Source organism: Staurois parvus, unplaced genomic scaffold (genome assembly GCF_062004578.1).
Source record: "Staurois parvus isolate SC_StPar_1 unplaced genomic scaffold, SC_StPar_1.0 ptg000019l, whole genome shotgun sequence".
In the NCBI taxonomy this organism is placed as follows: domain Eukaryota; kingdom Metazoa; phylum Chordata; class Amphibia; order Anura; family Ranidae; genus Staurois; species Staurois parvus.
The window spans coordinates 31,145,454-31,170,847 of record NW_028317815.1 but is presented as its reverse complement, the minus strand read 5'-3'; the positions used below and the strand labels follow the sequence as shown (position 1 = coordinate 31,170,847).

Here is a 25,394-nt window from a genome sequence, read left to right as displayed (position 1 = left end):
ATCGTTAGTGTGGGCACCCGGCTGTGACAGCTTTTGGCTTCACAAACAGGTGCCCACTGCATGCGCAAGAAGCGCTGCACTTTGTGAATGGCCCCGTAGTCTTCTGGAACTTGTCATGAGTTCCAGAAGACTACGGGGGGGGGGGGGACAACTTCTGCTTCCAATCGCTTAGCCCCCCCATCACCTTTGGGGAGCGGGTACCCGAAATAAACTAAAAGGAAACTTTCTTGCCTTTAGCTGGGGGGAAAGTGACAGCTGATTCTGTGAGCTACAGTGAAGAAAAAAAAAAGCCTGTAATTACATTTAAAAACCAGCACTGATCTATAGTGACAGTGACTTTTTTTTACTTTTTTCTGACCTCTGGAATGGATTAATTGGTTTTCAATGCATTCCTATGGGAAACTGCGTTTTGGTTTACAAAACGTCCTGGAGAACGCATTACATTCGTAAACCGAGGTATACCTGTAATGGAGGAACCCTGAGTGGAAACAACATTTTTAGTTAAGTATTCTTGTTATATTTTCTAATATTTGTCATCTTTATCTGTCGTTACTTTTTTTTAAATGTTATACCTATAAGTATTTGTGTGATCTCTCTTTGCACATTTCAAATACAACCCCCAAAAATATAACAACACACACAAAAAACATAACAAAACAGTGTATAGGACCTCTGCAAAGTGATTACTGCTTCCCCACAAATATCAAGGGTCCCACATTGTAGAATGCTGGAAAGAGACAGCCTTTTCTACCCAAGCTGTGGCTGATTAAGAAAGAAAACAAACTGTTAGACATGTCAAAATGTAAGACATGGAACACTTTTTCTTTTGATGCACCTGGAATGTAGAGTTCATTAAAGCTAGGTTTACACATTTGAGAGGGTGTTTGCCACTGAGGGGCTCCACCTGTTTCCACACCTGCAACCACCCGCAGGCAAAAAATGAGTTTAGGAGAGGCAAGGGGGTGCCTTTAGTCCTAATGGCACCCCCAGGCACTGGAAACCACAGCATGGTTTCTCTGCACTGGGAACAGCACTGCACTTGTGGGCCGTGATTTCAGAAAAGTTGATTTGGCTGCAGCGCCCACGCAAAATGCGGCTCACAGAGCTGCACAAGTGTGGACTTAGACTTAAGCTTTAAGGTTGCATGACCTTCCATAGGGCTACCTACCCTTTGACAGCCATTCAGAGCAGCTGGGGTGCAAAAGGAAGGCAAGTATGCAAAAATGGGAAAGGTGATAAATTAGAGAACTTGGCCATTGCCAAAGCACAGGTTCAATTTAAGGAATTCAATTTTTGTACTAAGCCAGACATAATAAATACAGTGGTACAAAAACCAAATGACAAAACATCATTTCTTCTCTAGATTGAGTGCAGTTATCTAAAACCGGATTGATTGCCATCTGCTACTGCTTTTAACAAGTCTTCAATCACTTTGCATTGTCAAATATGTAAAAAAAACCACATTGTCCTTTAAATGAAGATGTCTTCACATCAACACTGTTGTGTTAGTATAGTGTAACATACCTGCTTGTACTTGCATAAACTTCCTCATTGCTTTGAGCTCCTGAAGAATGGCCTGCAGAGTAGGCTGACAGTTACAAGTGCAACATTTTGTATCTGTCATAGAATTCACCAGTGGCAATTCACCTGTAAATAAGAGTTATTCCGTCAGTCATTCTGCTCGCTTTGAATAAATGCTTTTGAATCTTTAAATGAGAGCGCCAGGAATTATATTTGAAAAGGACAGCAGGATTTATGTGTTAATTATACTTACCTCTGCGCTGTCCTTTCTGAGATCCAGCTCTCCCAGAAATGCTTTAGGAGAGCAGTAGTACCATCAGGTCAGTGTTTATGGTCTGCGTGCTTTCTGCGTCTGGTCCCTGGAAACAGCTGCCACATAGACTTCTATTGTCACAACAGTAGGGAGTAGACAGCGCACAAGCGGAAATCATTGAGCTAAAGGTACCACCACACTCTGATTCCAGTATTGGTGCTACTGTACCAGGAGAAAGGGCAGCAAGGATGTAAGTATAATTAACAGTTTACATTTACCTTCTACAGTCCCTTCCAGATATTATTTCTAGAGCTTTCATTTAAAGGGAAACTCCTCTTTCACGGGAAAAAAAAGCAAAAAAAAAAAATAATATAGCATATACAATTGCTACACAAGTCATATTGTAAATGAATGTTAGTAAAATATGTCAACCTGGAGGCATTCCGTACATAGATGGTGTACCGACCCCCCCAGAAATTAAATCTGCTTGTGTGATTGGCTTACTGATTTTCCCAGAAGTCTGCACTAAGATACAGGCCATATTTTGGGCATCCTCTGCAACAAAAATTATGAGATACTCCCAAAGGGAAATAAAATCTACAGGGATTCAGACTCTGCCATGGTCCTCATTAGAACACTACAAGTGCAGCAGTTGATTAATGATGTTAAAGTTACTCTCATTGACATTCACTTTGCAAATGGACACAGACAAACAGCTATTTCTTCAGGAAGGAAGGAGTCTGCAACAAAGTTTGTTAAAATCCCTGCGATGTACATAGATCATCCAGAGGAGAATGTTTTTTTCTCAGCAAATGGGGGGTTACTCTTAAAGGGTGCGTACAGTAAGTATGATTCTTAAAGATGTATATTCTGTTTTTGCTCTTGCACAGAAGGCCGTATTCACACATACTACTTTTCAGGGAGTCATAAAGATGGAAAAAAAACCCTCCCTTCCTCTGCTGCTATCTGGAAACCTCTTTACATGCCATGGGATTTGGTTGAAGCAATATGTGCTGGTCACAGAAAATTATAGTCAATAATAAGATGTAGTATGCAAGGCCACAATGCTGCTGGTTTCTTTAAAACTCTTGCTAAAGAAGAGGTCTAGCAAAGTGGGCCCCATACCAGCAAAGGATTCATATACACTATATTGCAAAAAGTATAAGGACGCCAGTCTTAGTCCGTAGGGTTCAATATTGAGTTGGCCCACCCTTTGCAGCTATAACAGCTTCAACTCTTCTGGAAAGGCTGTCCACAAGGTTTAGGAGTATGTCTATGGGAATGTCTGACCATTCTTCCAGAAGTGCATTTGTGAGGTCAGGCACTGATGTCGGACAAGAAGTCCTGGCTCGCAGTCTCCGCTCTAATTCATCCCAAAGGTGTTCTATTGGGCTGGGGTCAGGACTCTGTGCAGGCCAGTCAAGTTCATCCAACCCAAACTAACTCATCCATGTCGTTATGGACCTTGCTTTGTGCACTGGTGCGCAGTCATTTTGGCACAGGAAGGGGCCATCCCCAAACTGTTCCCACAAAGTTGGGAGCATGAAATTCTCCAAAATGTTTTGATATGCTGATGTCTTAAGAGTTCCCTTCACTGGAAGTAAACGGCCAAGCCCAACCCCTGAAACACAACCCCACACCATAATCCCCCCTCCACCAAAATTTACACTTGGCAAAATGCAGTCAGGCAAGTACCGTTTTTCTGGCAACTGCCAAACCCAGACACGTCCATCGAATTGGCAGACAGAGAAGCGTGATTTGTCACTCCAGAGAACACGTCTCCACTGCTCTAGAGTCCAGTGGCGGCTTGCTTTACACCACTGCATCCGACACAATGCATTGCACTTGGTGATGCAAGGATTGGATGAAGCTGCTTGGCCATGGAAACCCATTCCATGAAGTTCTCTATGCACTGTTGTGCTAATCTGAAGGCCACAAGAAGTTTGGAGGGCTTTAGCTATTGACTCTGCAGACAGTTGGCAACTTCTGCGCACTGTGCACTTCAGCATGTGCTGACTCCACTCTGTCATTTTACATGGCCTACCACTTCGTTGCTGAGTTGCTCTTGTTCTCAACTGCTTCCAGTTTGTTATAATACAACTAAACAGTTGAATGTGGAATATTTAGTAGCAAGGAAATGTCACGGATGGACTTATTGGACAGGCGGAAATCTATCATGGTACCACACTTGAATTCACTGAGCTCCTGAGAGCGACCCATTCTTTCACAAATGTTTGTAGACGCAGTCTGCATACCTATGTGCTTCACTTTATACTCCTGTGGCCACAGAGATAACTGGAACACCTGAATCCAATGGTTTGGAGGGGTGTCCCAATACTTTTGGCAATATAGTGTGTATGTGAAGCAACAATGAGCATCAAAGGACTGTTTTTTTTTTGTATAGGAGCCTCTGGCAGTCTATGTATGCCATAGTTGAGTAATATGTGACATGTTCACTAAATGAAAATTACATCTTTTTATGCTCCTACCACACTTTCCATACAAGTACACAGGGTCAAAGTATAAACTGGAACAAACTGAAAACCATTACCAAGATGGAGATCATAACCATGCTTACATTGCTTGCTATATGGCATATTCCCAGTATAAAATAAATGTAGGTATATTAGTAAATGCTATGTTCTTCTAAGAAGCTGCTTGGTAGTAATGCTTGCCTTTTGGGTCTAATTTATTTAGCTCCTTTGCCGCTTTATGTTGAATTTACTACAGATTTTTCATTTTCTTATTAGATATGCAACAGTTTCATTTTTCCAAATTCAGCACTTTTACGATGGTATCGCTTACACGTAGACAAGTTGTTTAATTCAATAAGAGTACTTTGTGTTACATTACATTGTGCAAGGTTTGACAAGTGAATGGATAAATCAATATGACTAAACTGCCATTATTTAAATTATGTTAATAATGAGCAGAATTATTCTCAGGCAGGAATAAAATACTTGCAGTGCATCATTATCTTGATAGGAAAGGTGCATGACTGCACTATATGTGTGTAACTTGTGAGTACCCTTGTTAAAGTGGAACTATGGCCAAAATCAAAAATGACATGCAAGATGCAGTCTATCACCAGGATTAGTCTTTGTTTTTCTGAGTCCCTTCATTGTAACAGTTTCATTACCTGTGGATCCTGCCAGTAAGTCTGTTATTTTTAGAACTTCACATAACCAGTTACCGCCTGCCCACAGTACATGTTCTGTGGGTGGGCGGCAGCTGGAGGCTAAACAACGTACCTGTACATCGTTTAGTACATGCACACTAGCGTGCCCCCGGGGGCATGCAGTACGTCACCACTGCGACCACTGTGTCCACAAGACACAGAGGATTGTGGTTACCGGTATATGATCACAATGTCAACAAAGCTGTTATGAATTAATTTAATTAATAACTGCTATCTTTCCTGTAGTGAGCTGTGATTGGCCCACAGCTATCACATGGTAGCTATGACTAATCATAGCACCCTGTATCATGTGATTAACTGTAGCCAATAACAGATCACTAGTAATCACAGCTGTTATGAATGTAAGCCATTCATGACGGTGCAAAACATTGCTGTTACAGTGAACTGCATTGTAACAGCAATCACGTTGTTAAAACAAACCCTAAAATTACTATGGTAACACTGAACTACTCTGATGAAAGTATGGTAAAAAAAAAATAGTAAAGAAAAAGAAAGAAATGTTTAAAAAAGAAAAAAAATTAAAATATTGAAAAAAAAATGATTTTTTTTTCTAGTTTTTTCCTTTTTATATACTGTTATTAGTCAGTGTCCCTGATCACCACCATGCCAGTCATATGATGTACTGCACTGTTGACAGTATGTAAAAACAAAATGTGAAAAACATTTCATTTAATTTCTTCATTTTCCAAAAAATGTTTATAAAAAAACAAAAACTCCCCATGCCTCTTAATACATACATTGGACTGTCTACTATCCAAAAAGGGTCATTTTAAGGGTCTCAAGAAATGAAATCATCAGTACATCAGAATTGATCAATTTTCAAGTCAAATATTTTCAATAGTTTGTGGACACTATAACTTTCACACAAACCAATTAATATACACTTATTGAGATTTAGGTTGCTAAGACATGTAGAATACATTTTGGCCTAAATGTGTGAAGAGATTAGATTTTTAAAATGTTTTTATTGTATATGTTTTATACCAGAAATGACAAAATGTTGTTTTTTTCAAAACTGGTGGTCTTTTTTTAGATTATATAATAAAAAACCCAGTGGTGATCAAGTATCACCAAAAGAAAGCTCTATTTGTGTGAAAAAAGTATATAAATTTCATTTGGGCACAGCGATGTATGACCAAACAATTACCAGTTAAATAAACGCAGTTCCGAATAGCAAACAAATGGCCTGGTCATGAAGGGGGTAAAACCTTCCAGAGCTTAAAGTGTTGCTAAACTCACAACAGTAAAATCACGCAGTAAAGCATGCTTGTTATACTCACTGTGTAACCTATGGGGTAAATCCTCTGCATTGTTTAAAAATGCTGTTTGATCCTGACTTCTCTGATCCCCCTTCTATCAGTGTCTCCCTCTTATCTCTTGATAAGACATATTATGTGGAGACACTCTGCACACGCTCAGTTTGGCGTGTATTGCTAGAGAGGTTTTTTTTTCTTAGGAAAGTGCATGTGATCAGCACAGGGCCAATCAGCACTGTCCAGACAGAGGTCAGGGGTTCTACATCCTCCTAGAGCAGAAAGAAAACTCCTCCTACATGCTTTAACATGTGCTCTGCTGGACACTGATAAAATTCACAAAACTGCTCTAACTGCTGATGAGAAAAGGTATTTAGCGGTTTATATTTACAAAAATAAATGCACTTCTATGTTCTGTGTACTGTGGAAGACCAGATAGAGTGAATGATAGAGGGTCCTGGGTTTAGTAAAACATTAAGTGGTTAATAGACCAAGCTGCCCGGCAAAAGTGGCAATCAGAGGGTTGACACAACCATTAAACACGGACAGGGGTGTTTACACTGGTCAGCTTTAATTCATGTGGTTTAAACCTTTATGCCAAAAAGAAAAAGAAACCTGTTTCTGTTACTGCTTAAAAAGTGTTAGATAAAGTCAGGCTTATGTAAAATCCATTCAAATCTATTCATCCTTCTAACACTGCCCTCTCCATAGGCTGACAATGCTGCCCTGCCAGGGTGTATATGCTGACTCCTCCATAAATGCAGTGAAGTGAGTGTAGCCATTCTAAGACAAAAAGTGTGTTACTGGCCAGATCACCAGGTGAAAATAAAGGAAACCCCCCTTAAAAAAATAGAAAATTAATTCAGAAGCCCACATCTATGGACCAGAAAGCTGTAGTATATTAAATGTTTGTACTATGGTTTAGATACACAATTAAATCACATTCTAAAAAATAATCTGCAGGTTTTCTGTTCTAATAACAAGAAAAACAAAATTTTAGAAATATTTATGGAAAATAACATTTTCCTAACATTTAAAAAAATAAATGACAGCCCAGCAGCAAACTCCTCTTATGACAAAGGACATCTTTATTTAGTACAAAAGAGGTAAGATCATGGTCCCTTTGATATGTTTCAACCCAGCTGGGTCTTAATCATAGCGGATTAAAAAAATCTAGATCAAATAGCTAAACATGCTGATATACCTACTGTACTTCATTTTTTTACTTTACAAATGAGCATTTCAAGTTTCCACATATTACCCCATGAGAAGGTAAGCTGATTCATTCCACAAAATACAGCATATTCTAGTTTTTAAGGATAAACATTTTGCACTCTTCAATACAAGACAGCAAATAATGGATTTTTCAAAGCAAAGCAAACCTAGTTCTAAATGCATCACAACAGGATAGTATGTTCTGTTTTCTCCAAACTGTTCCTTGTGCTGACTAGGACCTCCTAAGCCCTAGGACCTCCTGTGCTGTCTGCAGGGGCGTATTTACCACAAGGCAAACAAGGCACTTGCCTAGGGCGGCATTTTTCATGGGGGGGCAGTACCTCTCCCCAGAAGAAGGGATGGAAGAAGGGACATGCACACCATGGGAACCAGGTGGGATCTGAGAGAGGCTGCGGGCTGCTTGATGGTGTATGTAGAGCCTGACACTCTTTCCCGGGGATGTCAGGAGCTGTGAAGATGGGTGTCTATCTCTCTATTGCTGGGAAGATGGGGGGGGGGGGTAGTGGAAGGCTCTCCCAGATGGAGGGCAGGGGTGTTGCTGGTCAATGTCAGGCTCTGTCCACGGGAGGGGGGTGTTGGTCAGTGTCCGTGGGGACAGACGATTTTTGTGTTGCCTAGGGCAGCACAAAAACTAAATACACCACTGGCTATCTGGGACCTCCTAAGCCAGGCAGAACTTTACGATTAAAGCCTGGTACACACAGCAAGTTTGAGGAGCTCGCCAGGAGGTTGCTGTACTAACTATGCGATTTTAGTTTAGGGATCTCCCCGTTGACATATTGTGTTGTGACGGGGGACAGTCCACTCCACCAGAACACATCAGTGTGCCGGATGCCGATCGGCTGCTGGTTTTCCAGCAAGCTCGTTTGACAGAAGCTGGCCAAGAGATCGGCTAAGTCAAACAAGGACCTGTACACACTGTCTGAATGTTGGCTGGTATCTACTGTACCAGCTGAATTCGGCTGATATTTGGCCCATGTGTATGGTGCTTTAGGCCCTCACCTTTCTAATGGCAGCTGAGGTGCTCTAGGGGAGAGGTTAGGGTCTTGATTGCAAAGTGTACTCAAGCAAAGCCCATTTCCACAGTCTTAACTGTTATGTTAATGTGCTCTCAACATTAGTGTACGGAGTGAACTTCCTCACATATTGGTCTATTTATAAAGCAGTGAATGTGATTTTCACCAAAAATTCTCTTGTGGAGAATCATTCACTGTTATTTAGAACACAAGCATCTGGAAAGGTCATCTGCAGAGAATGTTTGTTGAGTGCCAGATTATCTGCTTTATAAATGTGCCTCTTACTGTAATGCCTTTTGTAATAAAGTAAACTCACTGTGTGAATAGCATTCATTGTCCCTCACTAATAAAAAAATTCTCATGTACCCGTTTCAGTAAATTTGGTTGTGCTCAGTAGATGTATGTGACAACTCACATTAGTCCGCTGTAGAAATAAGTAGGCTTGTCATAAATCTGGGTAATTTAAGCAGAAGGGTATTGGGGTGGACTGACCATTCGGCACTGCCCGATGACCAGGGGTCAGTACAGGGCTCTATGAGAGGCTCCTGTTACCTTAACTGGGTTAATGGCAAACTCGGACACTCCTGCACTTAGGGACGGACTCTGTATAGATAAGACCACATCACAGATGTCTTGGGCTATGCACGCCTTGCTGCCCTAAAAAGGCCAGGGAAGTTCAAATAAACTGAATAGAGAAAAACAGAGGGCGCACCGGCCTAGTGCATTACCTTAAAAAATGTATTTATTAAACAATAAAAGTAGGTATTGTACTCACAAAATGACAATATAGTCAAAGGCACATCGTGAAAGAGCAGCTCTGTCCAATCCGCACTACGTGTCTGTCCGTAATGGGAACTCAGGACCTCCGACAGGTTGACGCGTTTCAAGGACTTGCCTCTTCCTCAGAATTTACCTTTACTGGGTTGCCAGCTTTAAGTCTCCCCCTCTCTGGGCACTTGGCCTCCTCAACCCCACCCTGCCCTCCTCACTACCAGGGGAGGAAGGGATACTTGGGGGGGGGTTAGAGAAACCAGGCGTAGGGGAGGAGGGGGAAGGGGAGACCAGGGGATAGGGGAATGTGGTGAGGAGACAATGAGGGGATGGGGTGAGGAGATAATGGGGGACACTGGGGAAGGGGAGATAATGGTGGAACAGTGGAGGCAAAATCTTCTATACATGGCTGCACTGTGAGGATATTTTTCGGACATTTAGTGAATTGTGTTGTTTTTCTGATAAAGTTTCCTCTGTGTCGCCTCCTCACATGGAGCTCTCAGTGGATTTATTCTCCTGCTTTGTGTGGGATGAATATTGTAGGTAGAGAACTCATACAGATAAATGAGTGAAGAGAACTCTTTTTGTGTCTTGTGACCCCCATCTGTGTTCACTGTCTTTCATTTTATTAGGGTAATTTGGTTTATTACTTTGCTATTGCTTCGGAAATTTGAATATAGTTCGTCAGATTGAAAAGACCTAGATGTGTTTTATTTTGTGCTCCTAAAATCTGCAATTTAATTTTCCCCAAATATTTATTTTTTTTCCTGATTTGTTCTAAATTGTGTTTAGATTTTTAATACCGTGTCTTATGGATCACTCTGGGAATTTTTTATTGGTACATTTTGGAATGTACTATGGTTGCACTTTGGAAAAAGAGCAAACAGGAGGTGCAAACCCCTAGTGCATTATCCAAGATATATTAAAAGTAAAGAGGATGAAAACCTACTCACAAACATGGCATAAATGTAAAGCTAAGTAGAATGGTAGAGATGGCCATAACAATGGAGGGGTGTCCGACTGTCTGTAAAGTCGGCTTACTGACGCGTTTCGGGGACGAGGCCCTTTCCTCAGATCTGAGGAAAGGAACTCGTCCCTGAAACTTGTGTGCTGACAGTTGGACACCCCATCATTGTTATGGCCATCTCTACCGTTCTACTTAGCTTTACATTTATGCCATGTTTGTGAGTATGTTTTCATCCTCTTTACTTTTAATATATCTTGGATAATGCACTAAGAGTTTGCGCCTCCTGTGTGCTCTTTTTCCAATTGTTGATTTTCCTATCTGAGGAGGGCAGCATCTCGGAAAGGCTATCCATAAGCAATTTTGGTCCTGGTTCCCCTGGCTTTCCTTTGGCATTGGATCCCTGGAGCGCTGGAGAGTACATTCTGTTATATGATTGCACTTTCTTTAATGCAAGTTTATTTATCTTTATTTTCTGGATTTATTACACATTTATTTTGAACATAGTGTAGAGAAATTCTGTGACAAATGCAGTGGGCAGTGCAATACGTTGGCGGGGCTTTGTGTGGGTGTGGCTTGAGTATGGGAGGGGACACAGGGGGCCTATTGCCTGGGGGCCCTATGAGTTGTCAGTCTGCCCCTGAACAGGCTGTAGAACGCCAAAGTTATTTACAAATCTTGACTTTTTATAAAACCTTAGGTGCTATAACCACTACAGAGCTCTTTGACTTAAGCAGCCATATTTCAAGGATGCTTTACATACATGCCTGGTACTTTGATGCCCAAGACCTATAACAGGATTACAGCAGCTGAGTAAGTAGCCGTGACCACAGTGGAGTACAGAAGGATAAAGCAGGAGGATAGGCAGAGACTGGCCAGAGGTAAAGTCTTGGAGGGTCAGAAACAGAGTGTTGGAATCCAAAGAAAAGCAGGAGGTATAGTCAGATGTAGCAGAAGTTAGGATGAGCAGAAGATGATCACGTGTCTTGTAAGGTTGGGAACAAGGAGTGAAGAACTATAGAGAGAAAGACATTTATATTTAAAAAAGATGAATTATGAACAGGGGCGGACTGACCATTTGGAAACTCGGGCACTGCCTGAGGGCCCGGGGTCAGTAGGGGGCCCCATGAGATGCCCCTGGTACCTTTTTCATAGGCTTTTTTGAGTTTGGGCAAGGATACAGGGGCCCCATGATCCCCTATTGCCCAGGGGCCCCATGAGTTGTCAGTCCGCCCCTGATTATGAATGCTTGTTAAAGGACATAGACCCCATATATAGAGTGAAAGACCTATCAGTGCTGTGAGCACTAGCACTATTCTCTGCCATAGGCTTGGACCTATGTTTAAGGTAGAAGTGAGGGTATAAGTCACCCCACACAGCCAGGAGCGAGAGGAGAGAGGTAAGTACCTTACACCTATTCTTTCCCACCTTCTGAATCTACCTGTTGGTCATTGAAGACATTATTACAGTATAGTAAAACTTATAAGACTTATAGTTTCAGCTGCATATATCTCCACATTTAATAGTTTTGTCAAGTGCATTTCATTTGAGGTATTTTCTGCCTATGCAGAGATTAGTTTTGACATGTACCCTTCATTCAAGGTAATCTATGTCTATGCATTTTTCCATCATGCAAACATGTCAACTTGATTTCCATATAGTGCGTAACAAATGCTGCACTGAAGATAGACAACATAATGACCTGCCCAATAAAATGCATTTTATAGAGTTTCTCTATAACCTTCATGTATTTGGATTCCTAGCACATGCCAAAATGACTGTTTTAGTACCATGAAAATAGAACACTTGTACAATATGTACGATTCTATACTAAACAATCAAAATAGATAGAATTGTACAAGGTTTATAATGCATACTGCAGATAAGTCTACACCATCCTATAGGCATGTTCTTTGATTCTGGTGTCACTTAACTGTCATTTGTTAATATTCCATTCACTGCTATGCAAATGTGTAATAAACACTCTAGTATGAAATAATTATCGTCTAACGTGTATCTGCATCTAGGGTACGCAATGGGTAGCTGCCTCTTAACTCTATAATGCCTTCTAGAACATACATGGCACCAAAGGGTTTACTGCAATCTGAGATTATCCCATTTGCTCAATATAAATAACACACATTAAACTGCACCAACCAGGTTCTCCAGGTTGCAGTGATGACAGTAATCCTATATTTCACTGTGGATTTATATATGTTTGCATGCACTGAGGAAAAACACAAATGAATATAACATGCTCACAATGTCTGACCATACATCCATTTTGGATCCACTAAAGCATTACATACCATTGGATACAGGACTTTTCACATGATTCTGTACAGTCTTAGAGCGAGTTCCATATTGCCCTGAAAACTCACTGGCTTGAATTGGCATGTTATTCCATGGAGCCTGTGCTGGGTGAATGGGATCATCAGCAGCACATGGAGGGCTCAGACTACCAGTCCAACTCATATCCAAGTCATGACGCTCCTCCTTAAGTTTCTCCCCTTCTTTGCTGACACGCTGGTAAACCCGCACAGTGCTGTCATTCAGCAGTCTCCTCATTCCAGTGATCTGTTTCTTGATTTCCATACCTTCATCCCCTGTGCAAATAACAAGAAAGATTAGACATGCTTTGGCACCCAAACCAACCATCCTCTGTCAGGATCATCTTTTTCTCACAGAACATTTTATGTGGACAGTAGCACAGTAGGGAATTATAGCAGGGAATACCCAAACACATAAGAAGCAAAGGCCTGACACAGCCCATCAGGCTCAGCCTATAAATTAAACATCACCTTTACAGTAGACCTATTTTAAACACATTGCCTTGTCTTAAAGCAGTCATCAACTTACCATTTTTACTTTTTAATTTGAAGAATAATAGAGATGTTATTCAATTCCTATTCATTTTTGGGCCTGGTTCACACTAGTATGATTTCAGATGCGACTTGAGTCTCACAGAATCGCATGACAAGGGGAATTTCACATCACATCAGTGTGAACCCGGCTGAAAGTTGGAATAAAATAGCATCACAGCAGTATGAACTTACACATATGGAAGAAAAATATATCTGAAATATATTTAAAAAATATTCTTCCCAAAGATATTGCCACTTATTTGAAATGCTACAATTTTGGACATATTCAATATATTTCAAAAGATTATTTTTAAAATATATTTTAAGTATATTTTTCTTCCATGTGGGTAGCCTCAATGTTTTGTTTCTTTTTATTACAAAGTTACAGAGAGTCAAATTTTGATAATACTGATGCCTTCTACCTTTGGTAGGTTTTCAATTATACCATTATTTTCAGTTATAATAATAACTGGTAAAGCGAGAATGCATCCACAATGCACCCTCTGCAATCGAAGAAAAAATAGAGAAGAAAAGAGGAGAAAGGGCAAGCAAGGATAGTGAGGGGCAATGAAAGGTAATATTTAAAACTTTCAGATTGTTAACTATGTGCTCATCTATTAACTTCAAGGGAGTCCCTACCTACAGAGTAAACTGACCATACAATACAGAAGTACATACAAAATACACGTCAGCTAAAATGTAACTAATCAAGCACCACAACAAAAAATAATACATACTAATATTGCCAGCTCAGTAATTTTTTTAACATGAATGTGTCTGTACACATTTTAGACTAACTACTGATATAATTTTTTTTGAGATAGCTGACCTTAAAGAAATATATGTTGAGTTGAGTAAAAAAAAACAATTCTGCTTTTTAAGGGCCCTTTCACACAGGCAGACTCCGTCAAGTGAATACGCTTGCTCAGCGGGGATCTGTCCGCCCTGAGCAGGCGGACACAGACACAGCCTGCTTTTCTCTATGGGGCGTTTGGATGATAATTGGACTGCCTGTCCATTTACATCTGACTGTCATCAGATCCGACAGATCGATGAGGATCGGATCCCCATCTGTCTGTTTTTAGTGGACTGGATCAGATGCAGGCAGGTTTAACCAGATACAAGCCCGTTTACATCTGCCTACCCATAGAGAACAATGGGTGGTCCGATCAGGTCCGTCTGAAAAACGGACCAATGGGGTCTGCCCATGTGAAAGGGCCCTAATAAACAGATGAAATTCTATAAAACATAAATACGTATTCAATTATAAATCATGTCCTAATTGATTATGCTGAATGACTGGTTGCTACAGTGTCGCTGTACATCATCGGTGAGTTCTCAACTCCCAGGGTTGTTTATAAAGTAATTGTATAACATACTGTAAAACCAGCACTGATGAACTGATTATACTGTATATTAATATATATTTAAAATCTGCTAAATATACTGTATCATTGCATGAACAGAGGCTTTTCTTAGTCTCTTGTGAGTTTCAGCATTCTATTTATTCTGGTTGCTATTTAGGTTTGAGCCACAGATATGTTTGTCTGTCTTCTGCCTTCCCTGCCCTTCCACTTGGTTTCTGAAAGCTAGTACTGGTGAACTGATTATACAATATATACTTAATCAGTAATGGTTCTGTATTATGTTGTATGCGGTATGGTAAAGTCATACAAAAATAACTTGTTAATAAAAACAGCTGTGAAATGACATCCAAAAGAAGAAAATATTGTTTTATGTGATAATATTTCCATTAAGATAAGCTTCTTCCATAATAAATTCTGCATTTCCTTCCCCATGTATCTGTTGTAATGAATATTCATGAATTAAATTCTAATATTAAAAAGCTCTAAAAGTGTACAGTGTTAAAAATAATAAAAAAAAACTGATGAATAGCTTTTACTAGAGAGCATTATTGTCTGGTTCTGGTCCTTTACAGCCTCTAAAGAATGGAAACATGGCTGTTATGAAGCCAGTTACCTTACTACAAACCTTGTGAAAGTGAAATCCTACTACACATACTAACACAATATGATTATAATGTAGCGCTACTCCCTTAAGAGCCGCAGAGTATTTTTGGTTTCCCTGTTTGTTCTGAGCCTGCTTTGGAAGTACAGCCCCTGCTGACACCACCATGAAACTTTGACCAGGCCACCTACGTTCCACCCACCTAGGAGCTCTACATGCGTGAATTGGAATTCACCTCTGTACGCAACGTATATGCACTTTTTACTATACTTTAAGCAAACCCAAAGAGTCCTGGGATTAGTAACACTTTAAACATCAATTCTAGCTTCTGAGATATCTCTCCCCAATTGTGTGGAAGTGGACTATCAAGAAGTCAGGCTAACTCACATTTGAGTTCTCAGTTTCTGGTAGCTGGGTTTAACTCTTGAGATTAAAACTTTGTTATAAACAGTAATATCCCCATTTGAATTTCATTAAAGAATGGTGACAAATCTTCTGTGCACTTGATGGGGTCCAGTTTGTGCACATTAAAGTTCAGAGCCCTTCTTGTGTAAAAGCAAGATTTCCTCAAGATGGTATAGCCACAGAAAGATTCCCCCTTTGAGTGATGTTGAAACTGGGTAAGGTCTCTTTAACACAAAGGATGAAGGCAAGAATTGGTTAAAACTGATAAAGGGGCAGAAGCAGACTTCAGCAGAGACTGAACCCCTAAGGATGGTGAACTGGTCTGGTGAAGTAAGTTCCTTTGGGGCAGGAAGGGACTTGATATGAAATACTAGTGTAATCCTGTCTGCCAGAGTCCTGCGGTTTCAAGCTTTTAGTAAGACACTAAAGCAGTAGGCCGTAATACTGAGTGGGCTAGGCAGTTTGGGTCTCAATCAGGGGTGGACTGACAACTCATGGGGCCCCTGGGCAATAGGGGATCATGGGGCCCCTGTGTCCTTGCCCAAACTCAAAAAAGCCTATGAAAAAGGTACCAGGGGCATCTCATGGGGCCCCCTACTGACCTCGGGCCCTCGGGCAGTGCCCGAGTTTCCAAATGGTCAGTCCGCCCCTGGTCTCAATGTGACAACCTGTGGTGTAAGGTGTACTGAAATGAACTGAAATAAACAGTCACTTGCAGCTTGTGATGATCTGGGTTATGGAACCCTCTCAACTGGTTTGTAGCCTTTGCAGTGTAAGACGTAGTCTCTCTGTTGGGAGCTCCCATGTTCTCTTGGTTCCTCTGTTAAAAAGCAATGCAGATGACAGCACCCCGATTCGGCAATTGACTGCCCTGCTTGTCAGCCATTCCAATGGTCTGCAGTCCTTTCCTTCCTCACCAAGCAGCCCGATCCAGTCTGGATCCCTGGAGTCCTTCCTGTAAAGTTCCTGGGCTTCTCAATATATAGCTCTTCTGGGAAATGTAGTCTGTTCATTCCTTGTCTGAGTGCAGAAGTCCTGCTGCCACCATACAAGTTCAACAGGGCTTTGCTTTATTAGAGTCTGGATAACTGAACCACAGAATACTGCAATCTTGTGCTTAAATAACATCCTGCAACCAGTATTAATGCAGTGTGTTACAATAAATAGCAGTGTGTAGTACTTTTTCAGTTCCACCTTTCATGACAAACTATTCAATTACTAATTTTAACGAAAATTTAATAGACAAAAGAGCCTAGTGATATGATTTTTTTCCACTACAGATGGCTAAGTGTCTTTCTTTAAGTATTTCTGTTATTTTGATCCTCAAAATGACCATGCTATTTGTTTAACGATGCATTAGATACAACTCACCACTTTTGGGAGCTCACCCCACCCTTCATTTTAAGGTCTTCTTTCTTGAGATGAGCATGCTTTTCACTGTCCCTTCTTCTTTTGTTCGAAACCAGATGCAGAAACCTGACCTGTGTGCTTATGACATCTCCTTGGCTCTCTGTTTAAAATCAGCTCAGTGCATTGTATCAGTGCATAAGCAGAAGCATTTACTAGTCCCTTATGAATTTCAGCATTCTGATTAATCCTGATTGCTGTTCAGATTTAACTTTTCTATATGTTTATCTATCTGCTGCCTTCCCTGGCCTTTCATTGATTTCTTATTACATTGGTCTGTCTTATGACCTATTGCCTGACTTTGACTACACATACATCTTAGAATTTGATCCCTTGTTCACCTGTTGCCTGCTTGTCAGTTGTCAGCAGTTTGGTAATTCCAAGATTAGCAGACTTGGACTGCCACACAATTTCCAACCCTCTTTGTTGGGGGTACTGGTAAAGTTTTCATTGCACTCTATACTTAGGTGAGATCCAGTAGGGTTTTCTCCATGGGCGCAATGCTTGCTGGGCACATGGGCCCCGAAGGGGGTGGGGTCCACTGTGCTCTCACACAGTGCCAAAAAAAGTGTGGACTTTGTATCTGTGCTATAGCCAGATGCTGATGCAATGCTAGGGGCAAGTCCCAATTTCCCGGGGTAGCAAGACTGTGATTAGCTGCTGCTTTGGCCTCCCTACCAGACCTAGGGAAAGGAAGGAAAGAGTTCATGTGGGGACAGCAAAAACCTTCATGAGTCCAGAGAGAAAAATGGTAAGCTGTACAGGGGAGGGCTGTCTGGGTGTACTGCAGTAGTATTCAACCTGTGGCCCTCGACCTCAAGTGCACTTATAAAATATATCTTGTGGGTTTGGTGCTCTTTCTGAAAGTGCACCACACCTGCAAGATATAATAGCAGTCAATGACAAAGAGCAGCTAACTCATAGGAAAGCCGCAGGCGCACTGTGCTGCACCCACGAAGCGGATAAACCGCAGTGTTCAGTGTGAAAGCAGCCTTATAGGGGGCTCGGGATAGTAAGGGATTGTTCGCAATTGCAGTTTGGGGGGGGTGGTAAAACCCTATACTTGAGACATGTTTTTACCACACACACCCCAACCACTAGTGTAGCATCAGGGGTTGCAATGGTGACCCTGCCCCATGCTTCAGGGGGCCCATGCAGCCTCTTCTGTTTTACACAGGAGTAGCAGTAGGGGCAGCATACGCAGGAACCAATCCTCTCCATTTTTCTCCTGCAACTGCTAAAAGGCAGCTTCTTCTCCTCTCCCTCCGGCTGGCATTCCACGGCAGCAGAGGGAAAACGTTCATTATGCTATTCAAATTAAAAACATTTGAAATTCTGAACCATTTCATTTCATTGTCGCTCGCGACAGTTTACCAAATCACTTAAGTGGCCCTCGCTCTTCAAAAGGTTGAGAACCCCTGGTGTACTGTGAGACAGAGGGTCACTTACTATTGACAACTGAACTCCACCTAGTACTGACCCCTAAGCTCTATGTCACTTACTTCAATGTCCCATCCTTTGTTGGTACTCCTCTCCATATTAAAATAAGCTGACTGCAAAGCACCCTGCCCTGTTATAAGGTTTCTTCCAATTGCTGTACCTGCAAATATTGTTGGACAGCTTGGTCTGCATGTAATTGCAGAGAAAAGCATGAATAAAGGTAACCTAAAAAGGTAACCTAAAAAGGCAATTTACATATTCTGAAAACTATCATTACAGATATTAACTGCGGACAGTTACCAGAAAACAATATTTTTTTCACTTTGTTTCAGGTGTACTTTAGTGTTCATGGTGTTACCTGCAGATCTTCAGTTCAAACACAAAGAACTGCACTCATAATTAATAGGTGAGGGTGACCTTCACATTCTGAGCTAATAGGCAAATGCTTCACTGTACAAGATTCCTGGAAGCAATTAGGCTTTGTCACCTTCACTTCCTGGAATCCAGTGAATGAATGCAATCCATAAAATTCATTTGTAAGGTCAGCTTATAATATTACACAACTTTATCTGTAGTAATAGTTTTAAATAGGTCCATACAGCTCTAAAGTGCAGAAAATTAAACATGTAAATCTATTTATAAAATATATTATAAAAAAGTTTTAAATTCTGAGGTTTCAAAAGATTATCACATTATATCTGTGTTAGTAGGAAGAACAAAATATAAATATAACCCTTTTTACGAATGTGCTTCAATGTAAATGGACTGTGCTGGATAGTGATATCATTTTAAAGCAGTATTAAACCCAAATGGAAGGATTTATTATTCTACAGGTTACCAGTTCTTAGATATGATGGCTGCATTTGTTTTCTTTATTAGACTTTCTTTCTTCTTTTTTCATCTGGTGATCCAACAAGCAAGCCTGTTGTTTTTCAAAAGCTCAAGCTCTTTAGCAGAATGTATCAGTTTATATGAATGAGACAAAGCATTTACCATTGACAGGGTTGGATAAAATTATCTGTTTTTATTTATTCATTTAAAACCTAAAGTGTGAACTGAAGTTTGGCTTCACTTAGTGTATTTAAATCTGCCAATACATTTAACACTCCACTTGCCCCCCTTCCCCCCCAGACTGACAACGCTGCTGTATGCTGTGCTCATTCATCCAGAGTGGTGTCTCACTAATACTGGAGGTGTGTTACTGGCTGGATCACCAGGTGAAAACAAAGGGAAAAAAACAAAGAAAAGAAACCTAATAAAGCCAAGACATACAATTTTTGCAGGATTTTGGCTGTATCGAGAAAACAGTTCTTGTGTTTTTGGGTACTTGATCTTTATCAGCAGAAACATTCATTTGTGGGTTGAGGATTCCCTATCAGCTGCAACTTTTTCAGCAAAAAATTATGTTAGCACAATTTGGTGTTTGCATACTGCAAGAACACCCTTAGGGCTCATTCACACTTGACTTTATTTCTAACTCTTGCCAAACGCCCCTATAGCATTTGACAGGCGTTTGGGAAGTGTTTTAACGCTCCTCAAATGCTCCCCAAACGCCCTACGTGTGGTTTTGAGGCGGCTGATAGGCGTTTGCCAAGCATTAAAACTGTACCACCAACGCCTATAATGAAGTTAAATGGCTCCGCAACCGTCTCGCAAAAGCCCTGCAAATGCCTGCCAGGCGTTTGCGGATCGGCACCATAGACTTCAATGGGAGGCTTCAACTCCTGACTGGACACGAGGTGTCAATTTTGCCGCAACACTAAGGCTACGTTCACACTAGCCTTGTGTGCAGGCGGCAGAGAGGCGTTTGGGAAGCGTTTTTACCGCTTCCCAAACGCCTCTGCCAATTCTGCACATTACAGCACATGGTGCTGTTCTAACGGGAGCGTTTGCGTCGCGTCACGTTGCGTCGCGGCAAAACGGACGACTCTGGTCGAGTCAGGAGGCTTTGAAGCCTCCTATTCTCGTCTATGGTGCCGCTCCGCAAACGCCTGGCCGGCGTTTGCGGTGCGGTTGCGACGCGTTTGCGGGGCGTTTGCGGAGCGGTAACACCACTCAAACTGTATTATAGGCATTTGTGGGGCGTTATTAACGCTCGGCAAACGCCTAGCAACCGCCACTAAACCGCGCATGCGGCGTTTGCGGAGCGTTTGCCGAGCGTTAATAACGCCCCACAAACGCCGGACCAACGCTTGCCAAACGCTATAGGGGCGTTTGGCAAGCGTTGGTAAAACAGCCTAGTGTGAACGAGCCCTAACGCTTCAGTGTGAACAGCACTGTGTGTTGCCATGTGCAGACTTTTCATGGGTGTTTGAGAAGCATTAAAAATGCTTCCCAAACGCCCGTCTGACGCCTGCTGACAAAATTACTGTGGACTGAGCCTAAGGTAGGCCAAATAAACAAGCACAGTTATGCACTAAATAAAAAAAAAAGCTGTATGGCAGTTGAAACATAAACTCATCTTAAAGGGTATATTCACCTTTGGGAACATGTTACATGTTCCACTCACTTTTAGGGTGGAACATGTAACATGTTCCCACTCCTGGAGCCGCCGCCCCCTCCGCTGCATCTAATGACAGCTAGAGAGTGATCTCCCCCCACTGAGTTAATAGATCTGCAATACCATAATGTGTGGGCAATCGTGCCTATGTTACCGCATTGTCTCCAACATGTGGGAGAATTATCAGGGTATATCTTGGAGAGCTGATAGGGAGTTAAGTACCACAGATGGAGAGTTTTTTATATGATTCCCAGTGATTAGAGCAATGAGTGGCTTTGTGAATTTCTTTAAATGCCTGCTGCCACATATCAGGTGTGAAGCGCTCATTCAGCTCATCTATCCATTTTGTTAGTGTGGTAATTTGTGAATAGGGGCAATTGTTACTGAGGATAGTATACAATGTTGAAATGCCTCATTTAAGGTATAAGGGATGCATGATAAAGTGGTGTATAGATTCTGGGATATTAGCTATGGATAATAAGTTAGAGGACTTTAAGAAATGTGTTATCCTTGTGTAGGCAAAATGGAGATTTAAAAGGCAGCTTTACTTTCAATGTAATCGTGCTGCTTGACCTTTGATCTCTAATAAGCCTTCATAGGCATACTGGGTCAATGCTGTTGTTAAATACTGTTCTCACACATATTATTTCACTGCTCTGACCTTCTTTACTGCTGTGAAAAACTATGGAGCTAGATCCCCCCCAGTTTTTAAAAAAATGCCTACGGGAGCATTCCATGTTCCTGCAGCAATGATAAATCTGTACACATCCCATTGGATGCAATAATAATTCAATAACCAGTATGTGCACCAGGGCTGGAGAATCCTAATGCATGGCAACATCATACAGTAGACAAACTGGGATTGATTTACTTAGGCTGGCCATACACTATACAATTTTCTGTCCAATCTCTGCCCAATTTTCTTTAGATTTACCTTCAACTGTGTAGTGTAAGGTCCTGCCTAATGGGATACAATTGAAAGTGTTGTTTAGGTTTGACCTCACATTATATGGTTTTTAGTAAAGCAATTTTCTAAAGAAAATTGTATAGTGTATGTCCAGCCTAAGACTGGAGAGTGCAACATTTGGTGTAGCTGTGCATTGTAGCCAATCAGCTTCTAATTTCAGCTTGTTCAATTATGCTTTGACAATAAAACCTGGAAGCTGATTGGTTTCTATGCAGAGCTTCACCAACTTTTGCACTCTCCAGTTCTAGTAAATCAACCCCACTATGTTGCTCCGCTCATAGCATTCCACCCCCTGTCCCACCAGTTGATAGATGCTAGCTTCACGTGTTTCCCTACCGGCTCCACAGTCATAAACTGCTGTTCCACCTTCTCTTCTGCCCTCTAACGTGCTTCGTTCTGTCAAGAGCTTAATTGTATATTTAACCAGATCTATGAAAATCCCACCTGCCCGTTGTTGTGCTATAAGCCGGGCAAGATTAGATAGATCCAGATGAATGTCTTATGATGTCCTCCCAGATCGCGCCTCGAGCTCACCTGTGAGGCTGTGCGGTGAGATCGGTCACTGGCTGTGGATGACTGATCAGTGTACCAGCCTGCTGTTGTGACCGTGAACAATCACAACAGGTAACATGACAAATGTAAACAATGGATGGCTTCCTTTCATGCCATCCATTGTGTACAATTGTGTTCCTAGCTGTGATTGGTCACAGTGATCCCATGGTACAGACTGGGCCAATCAGTCAATCACAGCCCATGTGTGCCATGTGATTAGCCATGGCCAATCACAGCTAATCACAACAAAAACAACTGAATGAATTGATTTCATTCAGTAAAATGCTTCCTTATAGCAATGAAATTCATTACTATAAGCAATCATAATGTGTAAAAAAAATACTGATTACTTCCCAGAGTAGTACAATGTTACTATGGTAACATTATTTTGCTCTGATCACAGTGTGTAAAAAAAAAACATAAAAAAAAGGAAAAAAAGTAATAAAGATTTTTCTTTAAATTTTTTTTTCCATACTGTCACCAGTCAGTGTCCCTGATCACCTCCACACTACAGTATATGATGACGCTGTACTACACTGGTGAAAGTATGTAAAAAAAATTGGGAAAATGTTTTTTTATTTTGTTCATTTTCTAAAAAATGTGACAAAAAAATAACAACTTAAAAAAACTGCCATTAACTAAATAACTTATACTGTCTACTTTCCAAAAAAGGGGGTAATTAGGGGGATATCCTTACTGTCTTGCCATTTTTGGGCCTCAAAAAATGAGATGAGGCCGTCAATACATCAGAATGATTGATATTCATATATACAGTATATACCATAGTTTGTGGACTCAATTTTCCTACAGACTAAATAATATGCATTGTTTTGGGTTATCATCACCAAAGAAATATAGAATATAGCAGAATACATTTTGGCCTAAATTTCTGAAGAACACTTATTTATTTGCAAAATTGTATAACAGAAACCAAGAAAAAGTTTTTTTCCAAAATGTTTGGTCTTTTTTTGTTTATTTAGCAAAAAACTAAAATCCCCAGTGGTGATTAACTGCCACCAAAAGAAAGCTCTAGTTGTGTGAACAAAATGATAAAAATGTAGTTTAGGTACAATGTTGCATGACCGTGCAATTGTCATTCAAAGTGCGACCGCGCTGAAGGCTGAAAATTGGCCTAGGCAGGAAGGGGGTAAAAGTGCCTGGTATTGAAGTGGCTAAAGTATACCTAAAACTTTTTTTTTTCAGTTTAGATAGAGTAGAGAGGGATTAGAGAACCTGTCAAGTTTTTATTGCTGTCTGTGTTCTGATAGGGAGATTCACCCTGTTAATCTGTTCTGGTGACTGTTATCACCAAGAGGGAAAGTAGAGTAAAATCACAAACTATGAGTTGTTACCAGAACAGGAACAGAGAGAAAAGGTTCCAATGGGGACAACAGTTCTGATGATCCTGGCATCAACCTGGAATTTCCTCAACTTTTGAGGGATTTCTTCTCACTTCCTCTGGCTATAGGATAGGAAGTGAAGGGAAGTCTCCCATTGGGACAGAGATGGCAAAAAACTGGCAGGGGGTTGCTTTCTCTATTCAAAATGAAAAAAGTTTGGGCTTTAGTTCTACTTTAAGGAATCTTAAGTTGAGCTTTGATTGTAATACAGTGGGGTTGATTTACTAAAGGCAAATAAGCTGTGCACTGCAAGCGCACCTTAAGTGCATTTGAAAGTGCAGTTGCTCTAGATCTGAGGGGAACATGCAAGGAAAATAAAAAAGACAGCATTTTTGCTTGCACATGATTTGATGAAAGAAATCAGCAGTTTCATCTCATTTCAGAGCTTCTCCTTGGAAATAAAGCAACTGCACTTGTGGTGCAATTTCAGTGCACAGACTATTTGTCTTTAGTAAATCAACCCCAGTGTGTTGCTGTTCCTGACAACCCCATCGCTTGCATGTATAGAATAATTGAATTGGTTGCTAGTGATGAGCGAACACCCCCCTGTTCGGTTCATGGTCAAACATTCAAACCTAATGAAAGTTTGACTGTGAATTTCGTAGGAAGTCCTTGGCAGGACAATTCACTAAGTGGTATCTTACCACACCTGAGTACGCAGTAAGATACTGCACAGCTACTAAAATACTGCATGAGTTATATTATTAAGTCATGCGGTATTTTAGTAGTGAAAACATTCTTTAATGTTTCAGCTGTCAGCAGGATTCCCTGCTGACAGCTGAATGTAAAAAGAATTGCTGGCAATTAAACATTTAAAAAAAACAAAACGGCGTGGGGGATCCCCCCCAAAATCCATACCAGTCTCTTACCTGAGCATGCATCCTGGCAGGTCAGGAAAGGGGGGGACGAGTGACCCCCCCCCTCCTGAACCATACCAGGTCACATGCCCTCAACATGGGGGTCGCTTTGGGGCTTCTCCCCCCAAAGCACCTTGTCCCTATATTGATGGGGACAAGGGCCTCTTTCCCACAACTGTGGTTGGTGGTCTTGGGGTTCTGAGGGCAGTGGGCTTATTGGAATCTGGAAGCCCCCAGATCATGCCCCTATCCCCCACGTGAATGAGTATGGGGTACATGGTATCGCTGCTCATTCACAAAAAAAGGTGTAGTGTAAAAAATGACAGTAGACAGTCTTTGACAAGTCCTTTATTAAAAATAAAAATAAAAAAAAAGTTCTCTGAAGTAGATCCAACGTCAATCACGATGCCCACCGCCACCACCAACCTATAAGACAAAGAGAAAAACCCACTGCGCTCTTAATGCTGGCTCCCACCGTCTAACAGCTGCATCGGCCTGACAGTTCTTAAATATCTACGGGGTGGGGGCCACCCGGTGACATCAACCGGGTGACCCCGAACCCTTGTAACATCATCATGTACTGTGATTGGCCAAAGCATTGCACCTGACCAGTGGTCAGTTGCATTGCTTTGGCCAAACACAATGAAATGTCAGTGTGCAGTGCATTTTGGGGCACAGCGGGAGAACAGCCTGCCAAATGCCCGTACCTTTCGGATGTTCGCCAAAACACACGAACGGCCAATGGTTGAGTTGAACTTATGTTTCGACTCGAACATCAAGCCCAACTCTATTGGTTGCCATTTGATGTCTTATTTGTTATT

General features: G+C 41.2%; 1 protein-coding gene across 1 annotated transcript in view; it reads right to left on the bottom strand.

Annotated features, from left to right (window-relative positions):
* The window catches only part of BEND7 (BEN domain containing 7), a 122,759-nt gene that overhangs the window by 43,917 nt on the left and 53,448 nt on the right, over positions 1-25,394 (bottom strand). Inside the window, exons 3-4 of the mRNA XM_089686142.1 lie at positions 12,523-12,819; positions 1,525-1,647 (exon numbers count right to left, since the gene is read on the bottom strand). Coding sequence (XP_089542268.1) covers positions 1,525-1,647; positions 12,523-12,819 — 420 coding nt within the window. The remainder of the gene's footprint in view (positions 1-1,524; positions 1,648-12,522; positions 12,820-25,394) is intronic.